Source organism: Oncorhynchus masou, chromosome 24 (genome assembly GCF_036934945.1).
Source record: "Oncorhynchus masou masou isolate Uvic2021 chromosome 24, UVic_Omas_1.1, whole genome shotgun sequence".
In the NCBI taxonomy this organism is placed as follows: Eukaryota; Metazoa; Chordata; class Actinopteri; order Salmoniformes; family Salmonidae; genus Oncorhynchus; species Oncorhynchus masou.
The window spans coordinates 18,532,584-18,555,553 of NC_088235.1; the positions used below are offsets into that span (position 1 = coordinate 18,532,584).

Sequence of the window (22,970 nt, forward strand, 5' to 3'; positions counted from 1 at the left end):
TATAATTCTATCCAGTAAAATTCTACCCAGTATATTTCTATCCATAATCAATCTACCCATTATAATTATATCCAGTATAATTCTATCCAGTGTAATTCTATCCATATTCATTCTATCTATATTCATTCTATCCAGTATAATTCTATCCATACTCATTCTATCCATATTCATTGTATCCCGTATAATTCTATCCATATTCATTCTATCCATATTCATTCTATCCAGAATAATTCCATCCATTTTAATTCTATCCATTATAATTATATTAATAATCATTATATCCTGTGTAATTCTATCCAGAATAATTATATCAATAAACATTCAATCCACTATAATTATATCCAGTATAATTCTATCAACTATAATTGTATCCAGTATAATTCTATCAACTATAATTCTATCCAGTATAATTCTATCCAGTATAATTCTATCCAGTATAATTCTATACATTCTAATTATATGCACAATCATTCTATCCAGTATGATTCTATCCAGTATAATTCTATCCACTATAATTCTATCCAGTCTAATTCTATCCACAATCATTCTAGCCAGTATAATTATATCCAGAATAATTCTATCAAGTATAATTCTATCCATAATCATTATATCCAGGATAATTATATCCAGTATAATTATATCTGTAATCATTCTATCCAGTATAATTCTATCCAGTATAAAGTAAATAAATAAAATAAAAACTGTGGGGATGAGGTAGGTGAAAATGGGTGGGCCATTTACCAATAGATTATGTACAGCTGCAGCGATCGGTTAGCTGCTCAGATAGCTGATGTTTGAAGTTGGTGAGGGAGATAAAGGTCTCCAACTTCAGCGATTTTTGCAATTAGTTCCAGTCACAGGCAGCAGAGTACTGGAACGAAAGGCGGCCGAATGAGGTGTTGGCTTTAGGGATGATCAGTGAGATACACCTGCTGGAGCACGTGCTACGGATGGGTGTTGCCATTGTGACCAGTGAACTGAGATAAGGCGGAGCTTTACCTAGCATGGCCTTGTAGACGACCTGGAGCCAGTGGGTCTTGCGACGAATATGTAGCGAGGGCCAGCCGACTAGAGCATACAAGTCGCAGTGGTGGGTAGTATAAGGTGCTTTAGTGACAAAACGGATGGCACTGTGATAAACTGCATCCAGTTTGCTGAGAAGAGTGTTGGAAGCAATTTTGTAGATGACATCGCCGAAGTCGAGGATCGGTAGGATAGTCAGTTTTACTAGGTAAGCTTGGCAGCGTGAGTGAAGGAGGCTTTGTTACGGAATAGAAAGCCGACTCTTGATTTGATTTTCGATTGGAGATGTTTGATATGGGTCTGGAAGGAGAGTTTGCAGTCTAGCCAGACACCTAGGTACTTATAGGTGTCCACATATTCAAGGTCGGAACCATCCAGTGTGGTGATGCTAGTCGGGCAAGCGGGTGCAGGCAGCGATCGGTTGAAAAGCATGCATTTGGTTTTACTAGCGTTTAAGAGCAGTTGGAGGCCACGGAAGGAGTGTTGTATGGCATTGAAGCTCGTTTGGAGGTTAGATAGCACAGTGTCCAATGACGGGCCGAAAGTATATAGAATGGTGTCGTCTGCGTAGAGGTGGATCAGGGAATCGCCCGCAGCAAGAGCAACATCATTGATATATACAGAGAAAAGAGTCGGCCCGAGAATTGAACCCTGTGGCACCCCCATAGAGACTGCCAGAGGACCGGACAGCATGCCCTCCTATTTGACACACTGAACTCTGTCTGCAAAGTAATTGGTGAACCAGGCAAGGCAGTCATCCGAAAAACCGAGGCTACTGAGTCTGCCGATAAGAATATGGTGATTGACAGAGTCGAAAGCCTTGGCAAGGTCGATGAAGACGGCTGCACAGTACTGTCTTTTATCGATGGCGGTTATGATGTCGTTTAGTACCTTGAGTGTGGCTGAGGTGCACCCGTGACCGGCTCGGAAACCAGATTGCATAGCGGAGAAGGTGGGATTCGAGATGGTCAGTGACCTGTTTGTTAATCATTCTATTAAGTTTAATTCTATCCAGTATAATTCTATCCAGTCTAATTCTATCAAGTATAATTCTATCCAGTATAATTCTAACCAGTATAATTCTATCCATAATCATTCTATCCAGTATAATTCTATCCACCATAATTCTATCCAGTATAATTATATCCATAATCATTCTATCCAGTATAATCCTATATAGTACAAATCTATCCTGAATAATTCGATCCTGTATAATTCGATCCAGTATAATTTGATCCAGTATAATTTGATCCAGTATAATTTGATCCAGTATAATTCTATCCAGTCTAATTCTATCCATTCCAATTCTATCCAGTCTAATTCAATCCAGTATAATTCTATCCAGGTCCAAATCTTTCCAGTATAATTCTATCCTGTATAATTCTATCCTGTTCTATCCACATTCATTTTATCCAGTATAATTATATCCAGGTCTAAATCTTTCCAGTATAATTACATCCATAATCTGTATATCCAGTATAATTATATGCAGTATAATTATATCCACAATCATTCCATCCAGTATAATTCTATCCATAATCATTCTATCCAGTGAAATTCTATCCATAAACATTATATACAGTATAATTCTATCCAGTAAAATTCTATCCATAATCATTCTATCCAGTAAAATTCTATCCAGTATATTTCTATCCATAATCAATCTACCCAGTATAATTATATCCAGTATAATTCTATCCAGTGTAATTTTATCCATATTCATTCTATCCATATTCATTGTATCCCGTATAATTCTATCCAGCATAATTCTATCCATATTCATTCTATCCATATTCATTCTATCCAGAATAATTCCATCCATTTTAATTCTATCCATTATAATTCTATAAATAATCATTATATCCTGTGTAATTCTATCCAGAATAATTATGACCGGCTCGGAAACCAGATTGCATAGCGGAGAAGGTACGGTGGGATTCGAGATGGTCAGTGACCTGTTTGTTAATCATTCTATCAAGTATAATTCTATCCAGTATAATTCTATCCAGTCTAATTCTATCAAGTATAATTCTATCCAGTATAATTCTAACCAGTATAATTACATCCATAATCTGTCTATCCAGTATAATTCTATCCATAATCATTCCATCCAGTATAATTCTTTCCATAAACATTCTATCCAGTATAATTCTATCCAGTAAAATTATATCCATAATCAATCTATCCCGTATAATTACATCCATAATCATTCCATACATTATAATTATATCCATAATCATTCCATCCAGTATAATTATATGCATAATCATTCTATCCAGTACAATTACATCCATAATCATTCCATCCAGTAAAATTATATCCATAATCATTCCATCCAGTATAATTTTATCCATAATCAATCTATCCAGTATAATTACATCCATATTCATTCCATCCAGTATAATTCTTTCCAAAATCATTCTATCCAGTATAATTCTTTCCAAAATCATTCTATCCAGTATAATTCTATCCAGGATATTTCTATCCATAATAATTATATCCTGTATAATTCCGTCCATATTCATTCTATCCAGTATAATTCTATCCAGTAAAATTCTATCCATAATCATTCTATCCAGTATAATTATATCCATAATAATTCTATCCAGTATAATTATATCCATAATCAATCTATCCAGGAAAATTCTATCCAGGATATTTCTATCCATAATAATTATATCCTGTATAATTCTATCCATATTCATTCTATCCAGTATAATTATATCCATAATCGATCTATCCAGTAAAATTCTATCCAGGATATTTCTATTCATAATAATTATATCCTGTATAATTCTATCCATATTCATTCTATACAGTATAATTATATCCAGTATAATTATATCCAGTATAATTCTATACAGTATAATTCTATACATAATCATTCTATCCAGTATAATTATATCCAGAATAATTATATCCATAAACATTCTTGCCACTATAATTCTATCCATTCTAATTCTATCCACAATCATTCTATCCAGTCTAATTCGATCCAGTATAATTCTATCCATTCTAATTCTATCCAGTATAATTCTATCCACAATCAATCTATCCAGTATAATTATATCCAGTAAAACTATATCCATAATCATACTATCCAGTACAATTCTATCCAGTACAATTCTATCCAGTATAATTCTATCCAGGATAATTCTATCCAGTATAATTCTATCCATTCTAATTCTATCCAGTATAATTCTATCCATTATCATTCTATCCAGTACAATTCTATCCAGTATAATTCGATCCAGTATAATTCTATCCAGTATAATTTGATCCAGTATAATTCGATCCAGTATAATTCTATCCATTCTAATTCGATCCACTATAATTCTATCCATACTCATTCAATCCAGTATAATTCTATCCAGTATGATTCTATCCAGTATAATTCTATCCAGTATAATTCTATCCAGCATAATTATATCCATAATCATTATATCCAGTAAAATTATATTCAGTAAAATTATATCCATAATCTTTCTATCCATAATTATTCTGTCCTGTATAATTCTATCCAGTATAATTATATTCATAATCATTCTCTTGGATAATTCTATCCTGTATAATTCATTCATATCCAGTATAATTCTATCCAGTATAATTCTATCCATAATCATTCTATCCAGGATAATTCTAATAATTATATCAACAATCATTATGTCCAGTATAATTCTATCCAGTGTAATTCTATCCATATTCATACTATCCATATTCATTCTATCCAGTATAATTCTATCCAGTATAATTCTATCCATATTCATACTATCCATATTCATTCTATCCAGTATAATTATATCCATAATTATTCTATCCAGTATAATTATATCCATAATCAATCTATCCAGTAAAATTCTATCCAGGATATTTCTATCCATAATAATTATATCCTGTATAATTCCGTCCATATTCATTCTATCCAGTATAATTCTATCCAGTAAAATTCTATCCATAATCATTCTATCCAGTATAATTATATCCATAATAATTCTATCCAGTATAATTATATCCATAATCAATCTATCCAGGAAAATTCTATCCAGGATATTTCTATCCATAATAATTATATCCTGTATAATTCTATCCATATTCATTCTATCCAGTATAATTATATCCATAATCAATCTATCCAGTAAAATTCTATCCAGGATATTTCTATTCATAATAATTATATCCTGTATAATTCTATCCATATTCATTCTATACAGTATAATTATATCCAGTATAATTGTATACAGTATAATTCTATACATAATCATTCTATCCAGTATAATTATATCCAGAATAATTATATCCATAGACATTCTTGCCACTATAATTCTATCCATTCTAATTCTATCCACAATCATTCTATCCAGTCTAATTCGATCCAGTATAATTCTATCCATTCTAATTCTATCCAGTATAATTCTATCCACAATCAATCTATCCAGTATAATTATATCCAGTAAAACTATATCCAGTAAAACTATATCCATAATCATACTATCCAGTACAATTCTATCCAGTACAATTCTATCCAGTATAATTCTATCCAGGATAATTCTATCCAGTATAATTCTATCCATTCTAATTCTATCCAGTATAATTCTATCCATTATCATTCTATCCAGTACAATTCTATCCAGTATAATTCGATCCAGTATAATTCTATCCAGTATAATTTGATCCAGTATAATTCGATCCAGTATAATTCTATCCATTCTAATTCGATCCACTATAATTCTATCCATACTCATTCTATCCAGTATAATTCTATCCAGTATGATTCTATCCAGTATAATTCTATCCAGTATAATTCTATCCAGCATAATTATATCCATAATCATTATATCCAGTAAAATTATATCCAGTAAAATTATATTCAGTAAAATTATATCCATAATCTTTCTATCCATAATTATTCTGTCCTGTATAATTCTATCCAGTATAATTATATTCATAATCATTCTATCTTGGATAATTCTATCCTGTATAATTCTATCCAGAATCATTCTATCCAGTATAATTCTATCCAGTATAATTCTATCCATAATCATTCTATCCAGGATAATTCTATCCAGTATAATTATATCAACAATCATTATGTCCAGTATAATTCTATCCAGTGTAATTCTATCCATATTCATACTATCCATATTCATTCTATCCAGTATAATTCTATCCAGTATAATTCTATCCATATTCATACTATCCATATTCATTCTATCCAGTTTAATTATATCCATAATTATTCTATCCAGTATAATTATATCCATAATCAATCTATCCAGTAAAATTTTATCCAGGATATTTCTATCCATAATAATTATATCCTGTATAATTCTATCCATATTCATTCTATCCAGTATAATTCTATCCAGCATAATTCTATGCATATTCATTCAATCCAGTATAATTCTATCCAGTTTAATTCTATCCAGTATAATTCTATACATAATCATTCTATCTTGTGTAATTCTATCCAGAATAATTCTATCCATAAACATTCAATCTACTATAATTATATCCAGTATAATTCTATCAATTATAATTCTATCCAGTATAATTATATCCAGTATAATTCTATCAACTATAATTCTATCCAGTATAATTATATCCAGTATAATTCTATCCAGTATAATTCTATCCATTCTAATTCTATCCAGTATAATTCTATCCATTATCATTCTATCCAGTACAATTCTATCCAGTACAATTCTATCCAGTATAATTCTATCCAGTATAATTCTATCCATTATCATATCCATTCTATCCAGTATAATTCATATAATCATTCATTCTATCCATAATTCTATCCAGTATAATTCTATCCAGTATTAATTTCTATCCAGTATAATTCTATCCATTATCATTCTATCCAGTATAATTCATCCAATCATTCTATCCAGTACAATTCTATCCAGTATAATTCTATCCTGTATAATTCTATCCAGAATTCTATCCATTAATTCTATCCATATAATTCGATCCAGTACAATTCTATCCAGTATAATTCTATCCAGTATTTCTATATCTATCCAGTATAATTCTATCCATATAATTCTATCCAGTATAATTATATCCAGTATAATTATATCCAGTATATTATATCCAGTATAATTCTATCCAGTAATCATTCTATCCAGTATAATTCTATCCATAATCATTCTATCCATCCAGTATAATTATATTCATATCATTCTATCTTGTATAATTAATATCCAGTATAATTCTATCATTTACATAATCATTCTATCCAGTATAATTCACCTTCTGATCCATTTACAATAGTGCATCTATCATTATATTACTTATCCCTAGTATTCCTAATATTTACATAATCTGTCTATCCTGTATCCTGTATCAGTATAATTCTATCCAGTATAATTCTATCCAGTATAATTCTATCCATAATCATTCTATCCAGTAAAATTCTATCCAGTATAATTCTATCCATGATAATTCGATCCATTCTAATTCTATCCATTCTAATTCTATCCAGTATAATTCTATCCATAATCATTCTATCCAGTATAATTCTATCCAGTATAATTATATCCAGTCTAAATCTATCCAGTATAATTCTATCCATAAATCATTATATCCTATCAAGTAATTAATTAATCATATATCCAGTAAAATTCTATTCCGTACTATAATCTTTCTATCCAGTATAATTATATCCATATATCATTCTATCCATAATTCTATCCAGTATAATAATATTCATAATCATTCTATCCAGTATAATTATATCAATAATTATGATATCCAGTATAATTCATTCCATAATCAGTCTATCCTGTGTAATTATATCCATAATCATGATATCCAGTATAATTCATTCCATAATCAGTCTATCCTGTATAATTATATCCATAATCATGATATCCAGTATAATTCAATCCATAATCAGTCTATCCTGTATAATTATATCCATAATAATTATATCCAGTATAATTCATTCCATAATCAGTCTATCCTGTATAATTATATCCATAATCATTCTATCCAGTATAATTCTATCCATAATCATTCTATCCAGTATAATTATATCCATAATCATTCTATCCAGTATAATTCTATCCATAATCATTCTATCCAGTATAATTCTATCCAGTATAATTCTATCCAGTATAATTATATCCATAATCATTCTATCCAGTATAATTCTATCCATATTCATTATATCCAGTATAATTCTATCCATAATCATTCTATCCAGTATAATTCTATCCAGTATAATTCTATCCATAATCATTCTCTCCAGTAAAATTCTTTCCATAAACATTATATCCAGTCTAATTCTATCCAGTATAATTCTATCCATAATCATTATATCCAGTATAATTCTATCCATATTCATTACATCCAGTATAATTATATCCATAATCATTCTATCCAGTATAATTCTATCCAGTATAATTCTATCCATAATCATTCTCTCCAGTATAATTCTTTCCATAAACATTATATCCAGTATAATTCTACCCAGTCTAATTCTATCCAGTATAATTCTATCCATAATCATTCTATCCAGTATAATTCTATCCAGTATAATTCTATCCATAAGCATTCTATCCAGTCTAATTCTATCCATAATCATTCTATCCATAAGCATTCTATCCAGTATAATTCTATCCATTATCATTCTATCCAGTACAATTCTATCCAGTCTAATTCTATCCATAATCATTCTCTATTCAGTATAATTCTTTCCATAATCATTCTATCCAGTATAATTATTTCCATAATCATTCTATCCAGTCAAATTCTATCCATAATCATTCTATACAGTATAATTCTATACATAATCATTCTATCCAGTATAATTCTATCCATAATCATTCTATCCAGTATAATTCTTTACATAATCATTCTATACAGTATAATTCTATCCATAAACATTCTATCCAGTCTTATTCTATCCATAATCACTATATCCTGTATAATTCTATCCATAATCATTCTGTCCAGTATAATTCTATCCATATTCATTCTATCCAGTAAAATTCTACCCAGTATAATTCTATACAGTATAATTCTATCCATATTCATTCTATCCAGTATAATTCTACCCAGTATAATTCTATCCAGTATAATTCTATCCAGTATAATTCATTCCATAATCATTCTATCCAGTATAATTCTACCCAAGTATAATTATATATAGTATAATTCTATCCAGTCTAATTCTGTCCAGTATCATTCTATCCAGTATTTCGATCCAGAATAATCTATCCAGTATAATTCTATCCAGTATAATTATATATAGTATAATTCAATCTATAATCATTCTATCCAGTATAATTCTATCCAGTATAATTATATCCATAAACATTCTATCCAGTATAATTATATACAGTATAATTCAATCTGTAATCATTCTATCCAGTATAATTCTATCCAGTATAATTCTATCCATAATCATTCTAACCAGTATAATTCTATCCAGTATAATTCTATCCATAATCATTCTCTCCAGTATAATTCTTTCCATAATCATTATATCCAGTATAATTCTATCCATATTCATTACATCCAGTATAATTATATCCATAATCATTCTATCCAGTATAATTCTATCCAGTATAATTCTATCCATAATCATTCTCTCCAGTATAATTCTTTCCATAAACATTATATCCAGTATAATTCTACCCAGTCTAATTCTATCCAGTATAATTCTATCCATAATCATTCTATCCAGTATAATTCTATCCAGTATAATTCTATCCATAAGCATTCTATCCAGTCTAATTCTATCCATAATCATTCTATCCATAATCATTCTATCCAGTATAATTCTATCCATAAGCATTCTATCCAGTATAATTCTATCCATTATCATAATTTCTATCCAGTCTAATTCTATCCATAATCATTCTCTATTCAGTATAATTCTTTCCATAATCATTCTATCCAGTATAATTATTTCCATAATCATTCTATCCAGTCAAATATCCATAATCATTCTATACAGTATAATTCTATCCATAATCATTCTATCAGTATAATTCTATCCATAATCATTCTATCCAGTATAATTCTTTACATAATCATTCTAGTATAATTCTATCCATAAACATTCTATCCAGTCTTATTCTATCCATAATCACTATATCCTGTATAATTCTATCCATAATCATCTGTCCAGTATAATTCTATCCATATTCATTCTATCCAGTAAAATTCTATCCAGTAAAATTCTATATAATTCTATACAGTATAATTCTATCCATATTCATTCTATCCAGTATAATTCTACCCAGTATAATTCCATATAATTCTATCCAGTATAATTCATTCCATAATCATTCTATCCTACCCAAGTATAATTATATATAGTATAATTCTATCCAGTCTAATTCTGTCCAGTATCATTCTATCCAGTATTTCGATCCATAATCTATCCAGTATAATTCTATCCAGTATAATTATATATAGTATAATTCAATCATAATCATTCTATCCAGTATAATTCTATCCAGTATAATTATATCCATAAACATTCTATCCAGTATAATTATATACAGTATAATTCAATCTGTAATCATTCTATCCAGTATAATTCTATCCAGTATAATTCTATCCATAATCATTCTAACCAGTATAATTCTATCCAGTATAATTCTATCCATAATCATTCTCTCCAGTATAATTCTTTCCATAAACATTATATCCAGTATAATTCTGCCCAGTCTAATTCTATCCAGTATAATTCTATCCATAATCATTCTATCCAGTATAATTCTTTACATAATCATTCTATCCAGTATAATTCTATCCATAATCATTCTGTCCAGTATAATTCTATCCATATTCATTCTATCCAGTATAATTCTACCCAGTATAATTCTATCCAGTATAATTCTATCCAGAATAATTCTATCCAGTATAATTCTATCCAGTATAATTCATTCCATAATCATTCTATAGTATAATTATTTCATTTCTATCCAGTATAATTCTATCCAGTATAATTATATCCATAATCATTCTATCCAGTATAATTCTTTCCATAAACATCCTATCCAGTCTAATTCTACCCAGTAAAATTCTGTCCATAATCATTATATCCAGTATAATTATATCCAGTATAATTATATCCAGTATAATTCTATCCATAATCATTCTATCCAGTATAATTCTTTCCATAATCAATCTATCCAGTCTAATTATATCCATAAACATTCTATCCAGTATAATTCTATCCATAATCAGTATAATTCTATCCATAATCATTATATCCAGTATAATTCCAGCATATTCTATCCATATAATTCTATCCAGTATAATTCTATCCATAATCATTCTATCCAGTATAATTCTATCCATGTTCATTATATCCAGTATAATTCTATCCATAATCATTCTATCCAGTATAATTCTATCCATAATCATTCTATCCAGTATAATTATTTCCATAAACATTATATCCAGTATAATTCTTTCCATAAACATTATATCCAGTATAATTCTACCCAGTCTAATTCTATCCAGTATAATTCTATCCATAATCATTCTATCCAGTATAATTCTATCCATAATCATTCTATCCAGTATAATTCTATCCATAATCATTCTATCCAGTATAATTCTATCCATAAACATTCTATCCAGTATAAATCTATCCAGTATAATTCTATCCATAAACATTCTATCCAGTCTAATTCTATCCATAATCATTCGCTATTCAGTATAATTCTTTCCATAATCATTCTATCCAGTATAATTATTTCCATAATCATTCTATCCAGTCAAATTCTATCCATAATCATTCTATCCAGTATAATTCTATCCATAATCATTCTATCCAGTATAATTCTTTACATAATCATTCTATACAGTATAATTCTATCCATAAACATTCTATCCAGTCTTATTCTATCCATAATCACTATATCCAGTATAATTCTATCCATAATCATTCTGTCCAGTATAATTCTATCCATATTCATTCTATCCAGTATAATTCTATCCAGAATAATTCTATCCAGTATAATTCTATCCATAATCATTCTATCCAGTATAATTCTTTCCATAAACATTCTATCCAGTCTAATTCTACCCAGTATAATTCTATCCAGTAAAATTCTGTCCATAATCATTATATCCAGTATAATTATATCCAGTATAATTCTATCCATAATCATTCTATCCAGTATAATTCTTTCCATAATCAATCTATCCAGTCTAATTATATCCATAAACATTCTATCCAGTATAATTATATCCATAATCATTCTATCCAGTATAATTCTATCCAGCATAATTCTATCCAGTATAATTCTATCCAGTATAATTATATCCATAATCATTCTATCCAGGATACTTCTATATAGTATAAATCTATCCAGTGTAATTATATCCATAATCTGTCTATCCAGTATAATTCTATCCATTATAATTCAGTCCAGTATAATTGAATCTATAATCATTCTTTACAGGATAATTATATACATAATCATTCAATCCAGTATAATTCTACCCAAGTATAATTATATATAGTATAATTCTATCCAGTCTAATTCTGTCCAGTATCATTCTATCCAGTATTTCGATCCAGAATAATCTATCCAGTATAATTCTATCCAGTATAATAATATATAGTATAATTCAATCCATAAACATTCTATCCAGTATAATTATATACAGTATAATTAAATCTTTAATCATTCTATCCAGTATATGTCACGCCTTGGTCTTAGTATTGTGTGTTTTAGTTTATTAGTTAGTCAGGCCAGGGTGTGACATGGGTTTATGTATTGTATTTTCGTGTTGGGGTTTGTAGTATTTGGGATTGTAGCTGATTAGGGGTGTGTGTGTTTAATAGGTTTGGCTGCCTGAGGCGGTTCTCAATCAGAGTCAGGTGATTCTCGTTGTCTCTGATTGGGAACCGTATTTAGGTAGCCTGGGTTTCACTGTGTATTTCGTGGGTGATTGTTCCTGTCTCTGTGTTAATTTCACCAGTCAGGCTGTAATAGGTTTCACGTTCCGTTTGTTGTTTTGTATTTATTTGTTATTCATGTATAGTTCGTTTTGTTTGTTTCACTATTAAACATGAGTAACCTACACGCTGCATTTCGGTCCAACTCTCATTCTACAAAAGAAGAACGTCGTTACAGTATAATTCTATCCAGTATAATTCTATCCATATTCATTCTATCTAGCATACTTCTATATAGTATAATTCTATCCAGTGTAATTCTATCCATAATCATTCTATCTAGCATACTTCTATATAGTATAATTCTATCCAGTGTAATTATATCCAGTATAATTCTAACCATTACAATTTAGTCCAGTATAATTCAATCTATAATCATTCTTTCCAGTATAATTATATCCATAATCATTCTATCTAGTATAATTCTATCCAGTCTAATTCTATTCAGATTAATTATATCCAGTATAATTATATCCAGAATAATTATATATATATAATCATTCTATCCAATATAATTCTATCTATAATCTTTCTATCCAGAATAATTATATCCAGTATAATTCTATCCAGTATAATTCTATCCAGTATAGTTATACTGTTGAGTATAATTACATCCAGTAGAATTATATCTGGGCAGGGGCAAGGGGTACGATTAGGATTAGGGGGCAGGGGAAATGTGTGTGCACTGTGACTGCTGCTAAATTAATTGTCTCATTGAGGACATTCTGTACACATTTAATGAATCTGAATTGTCATCAATTGTTGCCCTTGCCGATACCCCTCGCCTCTCCCCCAGCCACCTATCCCCTGCCCATACACCCTACCCCTCAGTCCTGCCCCTGCTCCTCACCCCTGCCCATACACCTTGCCCCATGCCCCTACCCCTGCCCCCTACAACTCACCCCTGCCCATACCCCTGCCCCCTTCCACTCACCCCTGCCCATACCCCTGCCCCATACCCCTGCCCCCTACCACTCACCCCTGCCCATACCCCTGCCCCATACCCCTTCCCCCTGCCACATACCCCTGCCCCATACCCCTTCCCCCTACCACCCCTGCCCATACCCCTGCCCCATACCACTCACCCCTGCCCATACCCCTGCCCCATACCCCTGCCCCCTTCCACTCACCCCTGCCAATACCCCTGCCCCCTACCACTCACCCCTGCCCATACCCCTGCCCCATACCCCTTCCCCCTACCACTCAACCCTGCCACATACCCCTGTCCCCTACCACTCACCCCTGCATATACCCCTGCCCCATATCCCTGCCTCCTGCCCATACCCCTGCCCCATACCACTCACCCCTGCCCATACCCCTGCCCATAATCCTGCCCCGTGCCCATTACCTCCTCGCCCCTAACCCTGCTCATTCCCGTTGCCCTCTGCCCCTGCCCATACCCCTGCCTCTACTCCTTGACCATAACCCCTCACCTCTGCCCCCTGATCCTGGCAGTGCCCAGTGTCAATGGTGGTGCCCTCTAACCTTTTTCCTCCTCTGGGCACTGCTGGAGATCTTGTCAGGTGTGACCCCCAGGTCAGACAGAACCTTGGCGATGCCCCTCGCGTCCACCCCACAGTTAGGAGCCACGTTACTTTCACAGCGTCTGTGTACATTCACCTTACAGACTGAGAGAGAGAGACCATGGTTACATCACATGTTCATTCACCTTACAGACTGAGAGAGAGACCATGGTTACTGACTGAGAGAGATACCATGGTTACTGACTGAGAGAGACCATGGTTACTGACTGAGAGAGACCAGGGTTACAGACTGAGAGAGACCAGGGTTACTGACTGAGAGAGACCATGGTTACAGACTGAGAGAGAGACTATGGTTACTGACTGAGAGAGACAATGGTTACTGACTGAGAGAGACCATGGTTACATCACATGTTCATTTACCTTACAGATAGAGAGAGACACCATGGTTACCGACTGAGAGAGACCATGGTTAAAGACTGAGATAGAGACCATGGTTACTGTCTGAGAGAGACCATGGTTACTGACTGAGAGAGACCATGGTTACCTCACATGTTCATTCACCTTACAGACTGAGAGAGAGACCATGGTTACTGACTGAGAGAGAGACCATGGTTACCTCACATGTTCATTCACCTTACAGATAGAGAGAGACACCATGGTTACCGACTGAGAGAGACCATGGTTAAAGACTGAGATAGAGACCATGGTTACTGTCTGAGAGAGACCATGGTTACTGACTGAGAGAGACCATGGTTACATCACATGTTCATTCACCTTACAGATAGAGAGAGACACCATGGTTACCGACCGAGAGAGACCATGGTTAAAGACAGAGATAGAGACCATGGTTACTGTCTGAGAGAGACCATGGTTACTGACTGAGAGAGACCATGGTTACCTCACATGTTCATTCACCTTACAGACTGAGAGAGAGACCATGGTTACTGACTGAGAGAGAGACCATGGATACTGACTGAGAGAGACCATGGTTACCTCACATGTTCATTCACCTTACAGACTGAGAGAGAGACCATGGTTACTGACTGAGAGAGAGACCATGGTTACTGACTGAGAGAGACCATGGTTACCTCACATGTTCATTCACCGTACAGACTGAGAGAGAGACCATGGTTACCTCACATGTTCATTCACCTTACAGACTGAGAGAGAGACCATGGTTACTGACTGAGAGAGAGACCATGGTTACTGACTGAGAGAGACCATGGTTACCTCACATGTTCATTCACCTTACAGACAGGGAGAGACCATGGTTACTGACTGAGAGAGAGACCATGGTTACTGACTTAGAGATACCATGGTTACCTCACATGTTCATTCACCGTACAGACTGAGAGATAGACCATGGTTACCTCACATGTTCATTCACCTTACAGACTGAGAGAGAAACCATGGTTACTGACTGAGAGAGACCATGGTTACCTCACATGTTCATTCACCTTACAGACAGGGAGAGACCATGGTTACTGACTGAGAGAGAGACCATGGTTACTGACTGAGAGAGACCATGGTTACCTCAAATGTTCATTCACCTTACAGACTGAGAGAGAGACCATGGTTACTGAATTAAAGAGAGACCATGGTTACCTCAAATGTTCATTCACCTTACAGACTGAGAGAGAGACCATGGTTACCTCACATGTTAATTCACCTTACAGACTGAGAGAGACATCATGGTTACAGACTGAGAGAGAGACCATGGTTACTGACTGAGATAGACCATGGTTACTGACTTAGAGATACCATGGTTACCTCACATGTTCATTCACCGTACAGACTGAGAGATAGACCATGGTTACAGACTGAGAGAGAGACCATGGTTACAGACTGAGAGATAGACCATGGTTACAGACTGAGAGAGAGACCATGGTTACTGACTGAGAGAGAGACCATGGTTCCTGACTGAGAGAGACCATGGTTACCTCACATGTTCATTCACCTTACAGACTGAGAGAGAGACCATGGTTACAGACTGAGAGAGAGACCATGGTTACAGACTGAGAGAGACCATGGCTACTGACTGAGAGAGACCATGGTTACCTCACATATTCATTCAACTTACAGACTGAGAGAGAGACCATGGTTACTGACTGAGAGAGAGACAATGGTTACTGACTGAGAGAGACCATGGCTACTGACTGAGAGAGACCATGGTTACCTCACATATTCATTCACCTTACAGACTGAGAGAGACCATGGTTACCTCACATGTTAATTCACCTTACAGACTGAGAGAGACATCATGGTTACAGACTGAGAGAGAGACCATGGTTACTGACTTAGAGATACCATGGTTACCTCACATGTTCATTCACCGTACAGACTGAGAGAGACCATGGTTACCTCACATGTTCATTCACCTTACAGACTGAGAGAGACCATGGTTACTTACTGAGAGAGACCATGGTTACTGACTTAGAGATACCATGGTTACCTCACATATTCATTCACCGTAGAGACTGAGAGAGACCATGGTTACCTCACATGTTCATTCACCTTACAGACTGAGAGAGAAACCATGGTTACTGACTGAGAGAGAGACCATGGTTACTGACTGAGAGAGACCATGGCTACTGACTGAGAGAGACCATGGTTACCTAACATATTCATTCACCTTACAGACTGAGAGAGAAACCATGGTTACTGACTGAGAGAGAGACCATGGTTACTGACTGAGAGAGACCACGGTTACAGACTGAGAGAGAGACCATGGTTACAGACTGAAAGAGACCATGGTTACTGACTGAGAGAGACCATGGTCACTGACTGAGAGAGACCATGGTTACCTCACATGTTCATTCACCTTACAGACTGAGAGAGAGACCATGGTTACCTCATATGTTAATTCACCTTACAGACTGAGAGAGACATCATGGTTACAGACTGAGAGAGAGACCATGGTTACTGACTGAGAGAGACCATGGTTACTGACTGAGAGAGACCATGGTTACATCACATGTTCATTCACCTTACAGACTGAGAGAGAGACCATGGTTACCGACTGAGAGTGAGATAATGGTTACTGACTGAGAGAGACCATGGTTACTGACTGAGAGACACCATGGTTACCTAACATATTCATTCACCTTACAGACTGAGAGAGAGACCACGGTTACAGACTGAGAGAGAGACCATGGTTACAGACTGAAAGAGACCATGGTTACTGACTGAGAGAGACCATGGTTACCTCACATGTTCATTCACCTTACAGACAGGGAGAGACCATGGTTACTGACTGAGAGAGAGACCATGGTTACCTCACATGTTAATTCACCTTACAGACTGAGAGAGACATCATGGTTACAGACTGAGAGAGAGACCATGGTTACTGACTTAGAGATACCATGGTTACCTCACATGTTCATTCACCGTACAGACTGAGAGATAGACCATGGTTACCTCACATGTTCATTCACCTTACAGACTGAGAGAGAAACCATGGTTACTGACTGAGAGAGAGACCATGGTTACTGACTGAGAGAGACCATGGCTACTGACTGAGAGAGACCATGGTTACCTCACATATTCATTCACCTTACAGACTGAGAGAGAGACCACGGTTACAGACTGAGAGAGAGACCATGGTTACAGACTGAAAGAGACCATGGTTACTGACTGAGAGAGACAATGGCTACTGACTGAGAGAGACCATGGTCACTGACAGAGAGACCATGGTTACCTCACATGTTCATTCACCTTACAGACAGGCAGAGACCATGGTTACTGACTGAGAGAGAGACCATGGTTAACTCACATGTTCATTCACCTTACAGACTGAGAGAGAGACCATGGTTACCTCATATGTTAATTCACCTTACAAACTGAGAGAGACATCATGGTTACTGACTGAGATAGACAATGGTTACCTCACATGTTCATTCACCTTACAGACTGAGAGAGAGACCATGGTTACCTCACATGTTAATTCACCTTACAGCCTGAGAGAGAGACCATGGTTACTGACTGAGAGAGAGACCATGGTTACTGACTGAGAGAGACCATGGTTACAGACTGAGAGAGACCATGGTTACCTCACATGTTCATTCATCTTACAGACTGAGAGAGAGACCATGGTTACTGACTGAGAGAGAGACCATGGTTACTGACTGAGAGAGACAATGGTTACTGACTCCATGAGACTGAGAGAGACCATGGTTACAAATGATTCTGACAGGGAGAGACCATGTTTACAGACTACCTCAAATGTTCATTCACCTTACAGACTGAGAGAGACCATGGTTACAGACTGAGAGAGACCATGGTTACTGACTGAGAGAGAGACCATGGTTCCTGACTGAGAGAGACCATGGTGACCTCACATGTTCATTCACCTTACAGACTGAGAGATAGACCATGGTTACCTCACATGTTCATTCACCTTACAGACTGAGAGAGAGACCATGGTTACTGACTGAGAGAGAGACAATGGTTACTGACTGAGAGAGACCATGGTTACCTCACATATTCATTCACCTTACAGACTGAGAGAGAGACCATGGTTACAGACTGAGAGAGAGACCATGGTTACAGACTGAGAGAGACCATGGTTACAGACTGAGAGAGACCATGGTTACAGACACCTGACAGGGAGAGACCATGTTTACAGACTGAGAGACCATGGTTCATTCACCTTACAGACTGAGAGAGAGACCATGGTTACAGACTGAAGAGACCATGGTTACTGACTGAGAGAGACAATGGTTCCTGACTGAGAGAGACCATGGTTACCTCACATGTTCATTCAGACCCACGGTTACAGACTGAGGCAGACAGACTGAAAGAGACCATGGTTACTGACTGAGAGAGACAATTGCTACTGACTGAGAGAGACCATGGTCACTACCCATGACATGTTCATTCACCTTACAGACTGGCAGAGACCATGACCATGGTTACCTCACATGTTAATTCACCTTACAGCCTGAGAGAGAGACCATGGTTACTGACTGAGAGAGAGACCATGGTTACTGACTGAGAGAGACCATGGTTACAGACTGAGAGAGACCATGGTTACCTCACATGTTCATTCATCTTACAGACTGAGAGATAGACCATGGTTACCTCAAATGTTCATTCACCTTACAGACTGAGAGAGAGACCATGGTTACTGACTTAAAGAGAGACCATGGTTACCTCAAATGTTCATTCACCTTACAGACTGAGAGAGAGACCATGGTTACCTCACATGTTAATTCACCTTACAGACTGAGAGAGACATCATGGTTACAGACTGAGAGAGAGACCATGGTTACTGACTGAGAGAGAGACCATGGTTACTGACTGAGATAGACCATGGTTACTGACTTAGAGATACCATGGTTACCTCACATGTTCATTCACCGTACAGACTGAGAGATAGACCATGGTTACCTCACATGTTCATTCACCTTACAGACAGAGAGAGACCATGGTTACTGACTGAGAGAGAGACAATGGTTACTGACTGAGAGAGACCATGGTTACCTCACATATTCATTCACCTTACAGACTGAGAGAGAGACCATGGTTACAGACTGAGAGAGAGACCATGGTTACAGACTGAGAGAGACCATGGTTACTGACTGAGAGAGACCATGGCTACAGACTGAGAGAGACCATGGTTACCTCATATTCATTCAACTTACAGACTGAGAGAGAGACCATGGTTACTGACTGAGAGAGAGACAATGGTTACTGACTGAGAGAGACCATGGCTACTGACTGAGAGAGACCATGGTTACCTCACATATTCATTCACCTTACAGACTGAGAGAGAAACCTCACATGTTAATTCACCTTACAGACTGAGAGAGACATCATGGTTACAGACTGAGAGAGAGACCATGGTTACTGACTGAGATAGACCATGGTTACTGACTTAGAGATACCATGGTTACCTCACATGTTCATTCACCGTACAGACTGAGAGATAGACCATGGTTACAGACTGAGAGAGAGACCATGGTTACAGACTGAGAGAGACCATGGTTACTGACTGAGAGAGACCATGGCTACTGACTGATAGAGACCATGGTTACCTCACATATTCATTCACCTTACAGACTGAGAGAGAGACCATGGTTACTGACTGAGAGAGAGACCATGGTTACTGACTGAGAGACCATGGCTACTGACTGAGAGAGACCATGGTTACCTACATATTCATTCACCTTACAGACTGAGAGAGACCATGGTTACCTCACATGTTAATTCACCTTACAGACTGAGAGAGACATCATGGTTACAGACTGAGAGAGAGACCATGGTTACTGACTGACCATGGTTACCTCACATGTTCATTCACCGTACAGACTGAGAGATAGACCATGGTTACCTCACATGTTCATTCACCTTACAGACTGAGAGAGAAACCATGGTTACTGACTGAGAGAGACACCATGGTTACTGACTGAGAGAGACCATGGCTACCATGGTTACCTCACATATTCATTCTCCTTACAGACTGAGAGAGAGACACGACAGACTGAGAGAGAGACCATGGTTACAGACTGAAAGAGACCACTGAGAGAGACAATGGCTACTGACTGAGAGAGACCATGGTCACTGACAGAGAGACCATACCTCACATGTTCATTCACCTTACAGACAGGCAGAGACCATGGTTACTGACTGAGAGAGAGACCATGGTTACCTCACATGTTCATTCACCTTACAGACTGAGAGACCATGGTTACCTAATATGTTAATTCACCTTACAAACTGAGAGAGACATCATGGTTACTGACTGAGATAGACAATGGTTACCTCACATGTTCATTCACCTTACAGACTGAGAGAGAGACCATGGTTACCTCACATGTTAATTCACCTTACAGCCTGAGAGAGAGACCATGGTTAGAGAGAGAGAGACCATGGTTACTGACTGAGAGAGAGACCATGGTTACAGACTGAGAGAGACCATGGTTACCTCACATGTTCATTCATCTTACAGACTGAGAGAGAGACCATGGTTACTGAGAGAGAGACCATGGTTACTGACTGAGAGAGACCATGGTTCCTGACTGTTACCTCACATATTCATTCACCTTACAGACTGAGAGAGAGACCATGGTTACAGACTGAGAGAGACCATGGACTGAGAGAGACCATGGCTACTGACTGAGAGAGACCACAGTTACAGACTGAGAGAGAGGTTACAGACCATGGTTACAGACTGAAAGAGACCATGGTTACACCATGGCTTACTGAGAGAGACCATGGTTACACATGTTCATTCACCTTACAGACAGGCAGAGACCATGGTTACTGACTGAGAGAGAGACCAAGGTTACCTGACATGTTCATTCACCTTACAGACTGAGAGAGAGACCATGGTTACCTCACATGTTAATTCACCTTACAGCTGAGAGAGAGACCATGGTTACAGACTGAGAGAGACCATGGTTACTGACTGAGAGAGACCATGGCTACTGACTGAGAGAGACACCATGATTAGAGACTGAGAGACACCATGGTTACTGACTGAGAGATATCATGGTTACCTCACATGTTCATTCACCTTACAGACTGAGAGAGACCATGGTTACAGACTGAGAGAGATACCATGGATACTGACTTTCAGACTGAGAAACACCATGGTTACAGACTGAGAGAGACCATGGTTACTGACTGAGAGAGACCATGGTTACTGACTGAGAGAGACCATGGTTACTGACTGAGAGATACCATGGTTACCTCACATGTTCATTCACCTTAGAGACTGAGACCATGGTTACAGACTGAGAGAGACACAATGGTTACTGACTGAGAGAGACCATGTTCATGGTTACTGACTGAGAGAGAGACCATGGTTACCTCACATGTTCATTCACCTTACAGACTGAGAGAGAGACCATGGTTACTGACTGAGAGAGACCATGTTACAGACTGAGAGAGACCATGGTTACTGACTGAGAGAGACCATGGTTACAGACTGAGAGAGAGACCATGGGTTACTGACTGAGAGAGACCATGGTTACTGACTGAGATAGAGACCAAGGGTTACTGACTGAGAGATACACCATGCTTACAGACTGAGAGAGACACCATGATTAGACCATGGTTACTGACTGAGAGATAGACCTCATGATTACAGACTGAGAGAGACCATGGTTACAGACTGAGAGAGAGACCATGGATACTACTGATTGACAGACTGAGAGAGACCATGGTTACAGACTGAGAGAGAGACCATGGTTACTGACTGAGAGAGACACCATGGTTACTGACTGAGAGAGACACCATGGTTACAGACTGAGAGAGACCATGGTTAAGAGACTGAGAGAGACCATGGTTACTGACTGAGAGACCATGGTTAAAGACTGAGAGAGAGACCATGGTTACAGACTGAGAGAGACATGATTACAGACTGAGAGAGACAACATGGTTACTGACTGAGAGACACACCATGGTTACAGACTGAGAGAGAGACCATGGTTACTGACTGAAGAGACTGAGAGAGAGAGAGACACCATGGTTACTGACTGAGAGAGAGACCATGGTTACAGACTGAGAGAGACCATGGTTAACTG

General features: G+C 36.3%; 1 protein-coding gene across 2 annotated transcripts in view; it reads right to left on the bottom strand.

Moving 5' to 3' along the window:
- LOC135511879 (protein kinase C epsilon type) overlaps positions 1–22,970 on the bottom strand; it is a 282,479-nt gene that overhangs the window by 80,274 nt on the left and 179,235 nt on the right. For both annotated transcript variants that reach the window (XM_064933385.1, XM_064933383.1), the window contains one exon: positions 14,444–14,586. In XM_064933385.1, the coding sequence (XP_064789457.1) occupies positions 14,444–14,586 (143 nt within the window). The remainder of the gene's footprint in view (positions 1–14,443; positions 14,587–22,970) is intronic.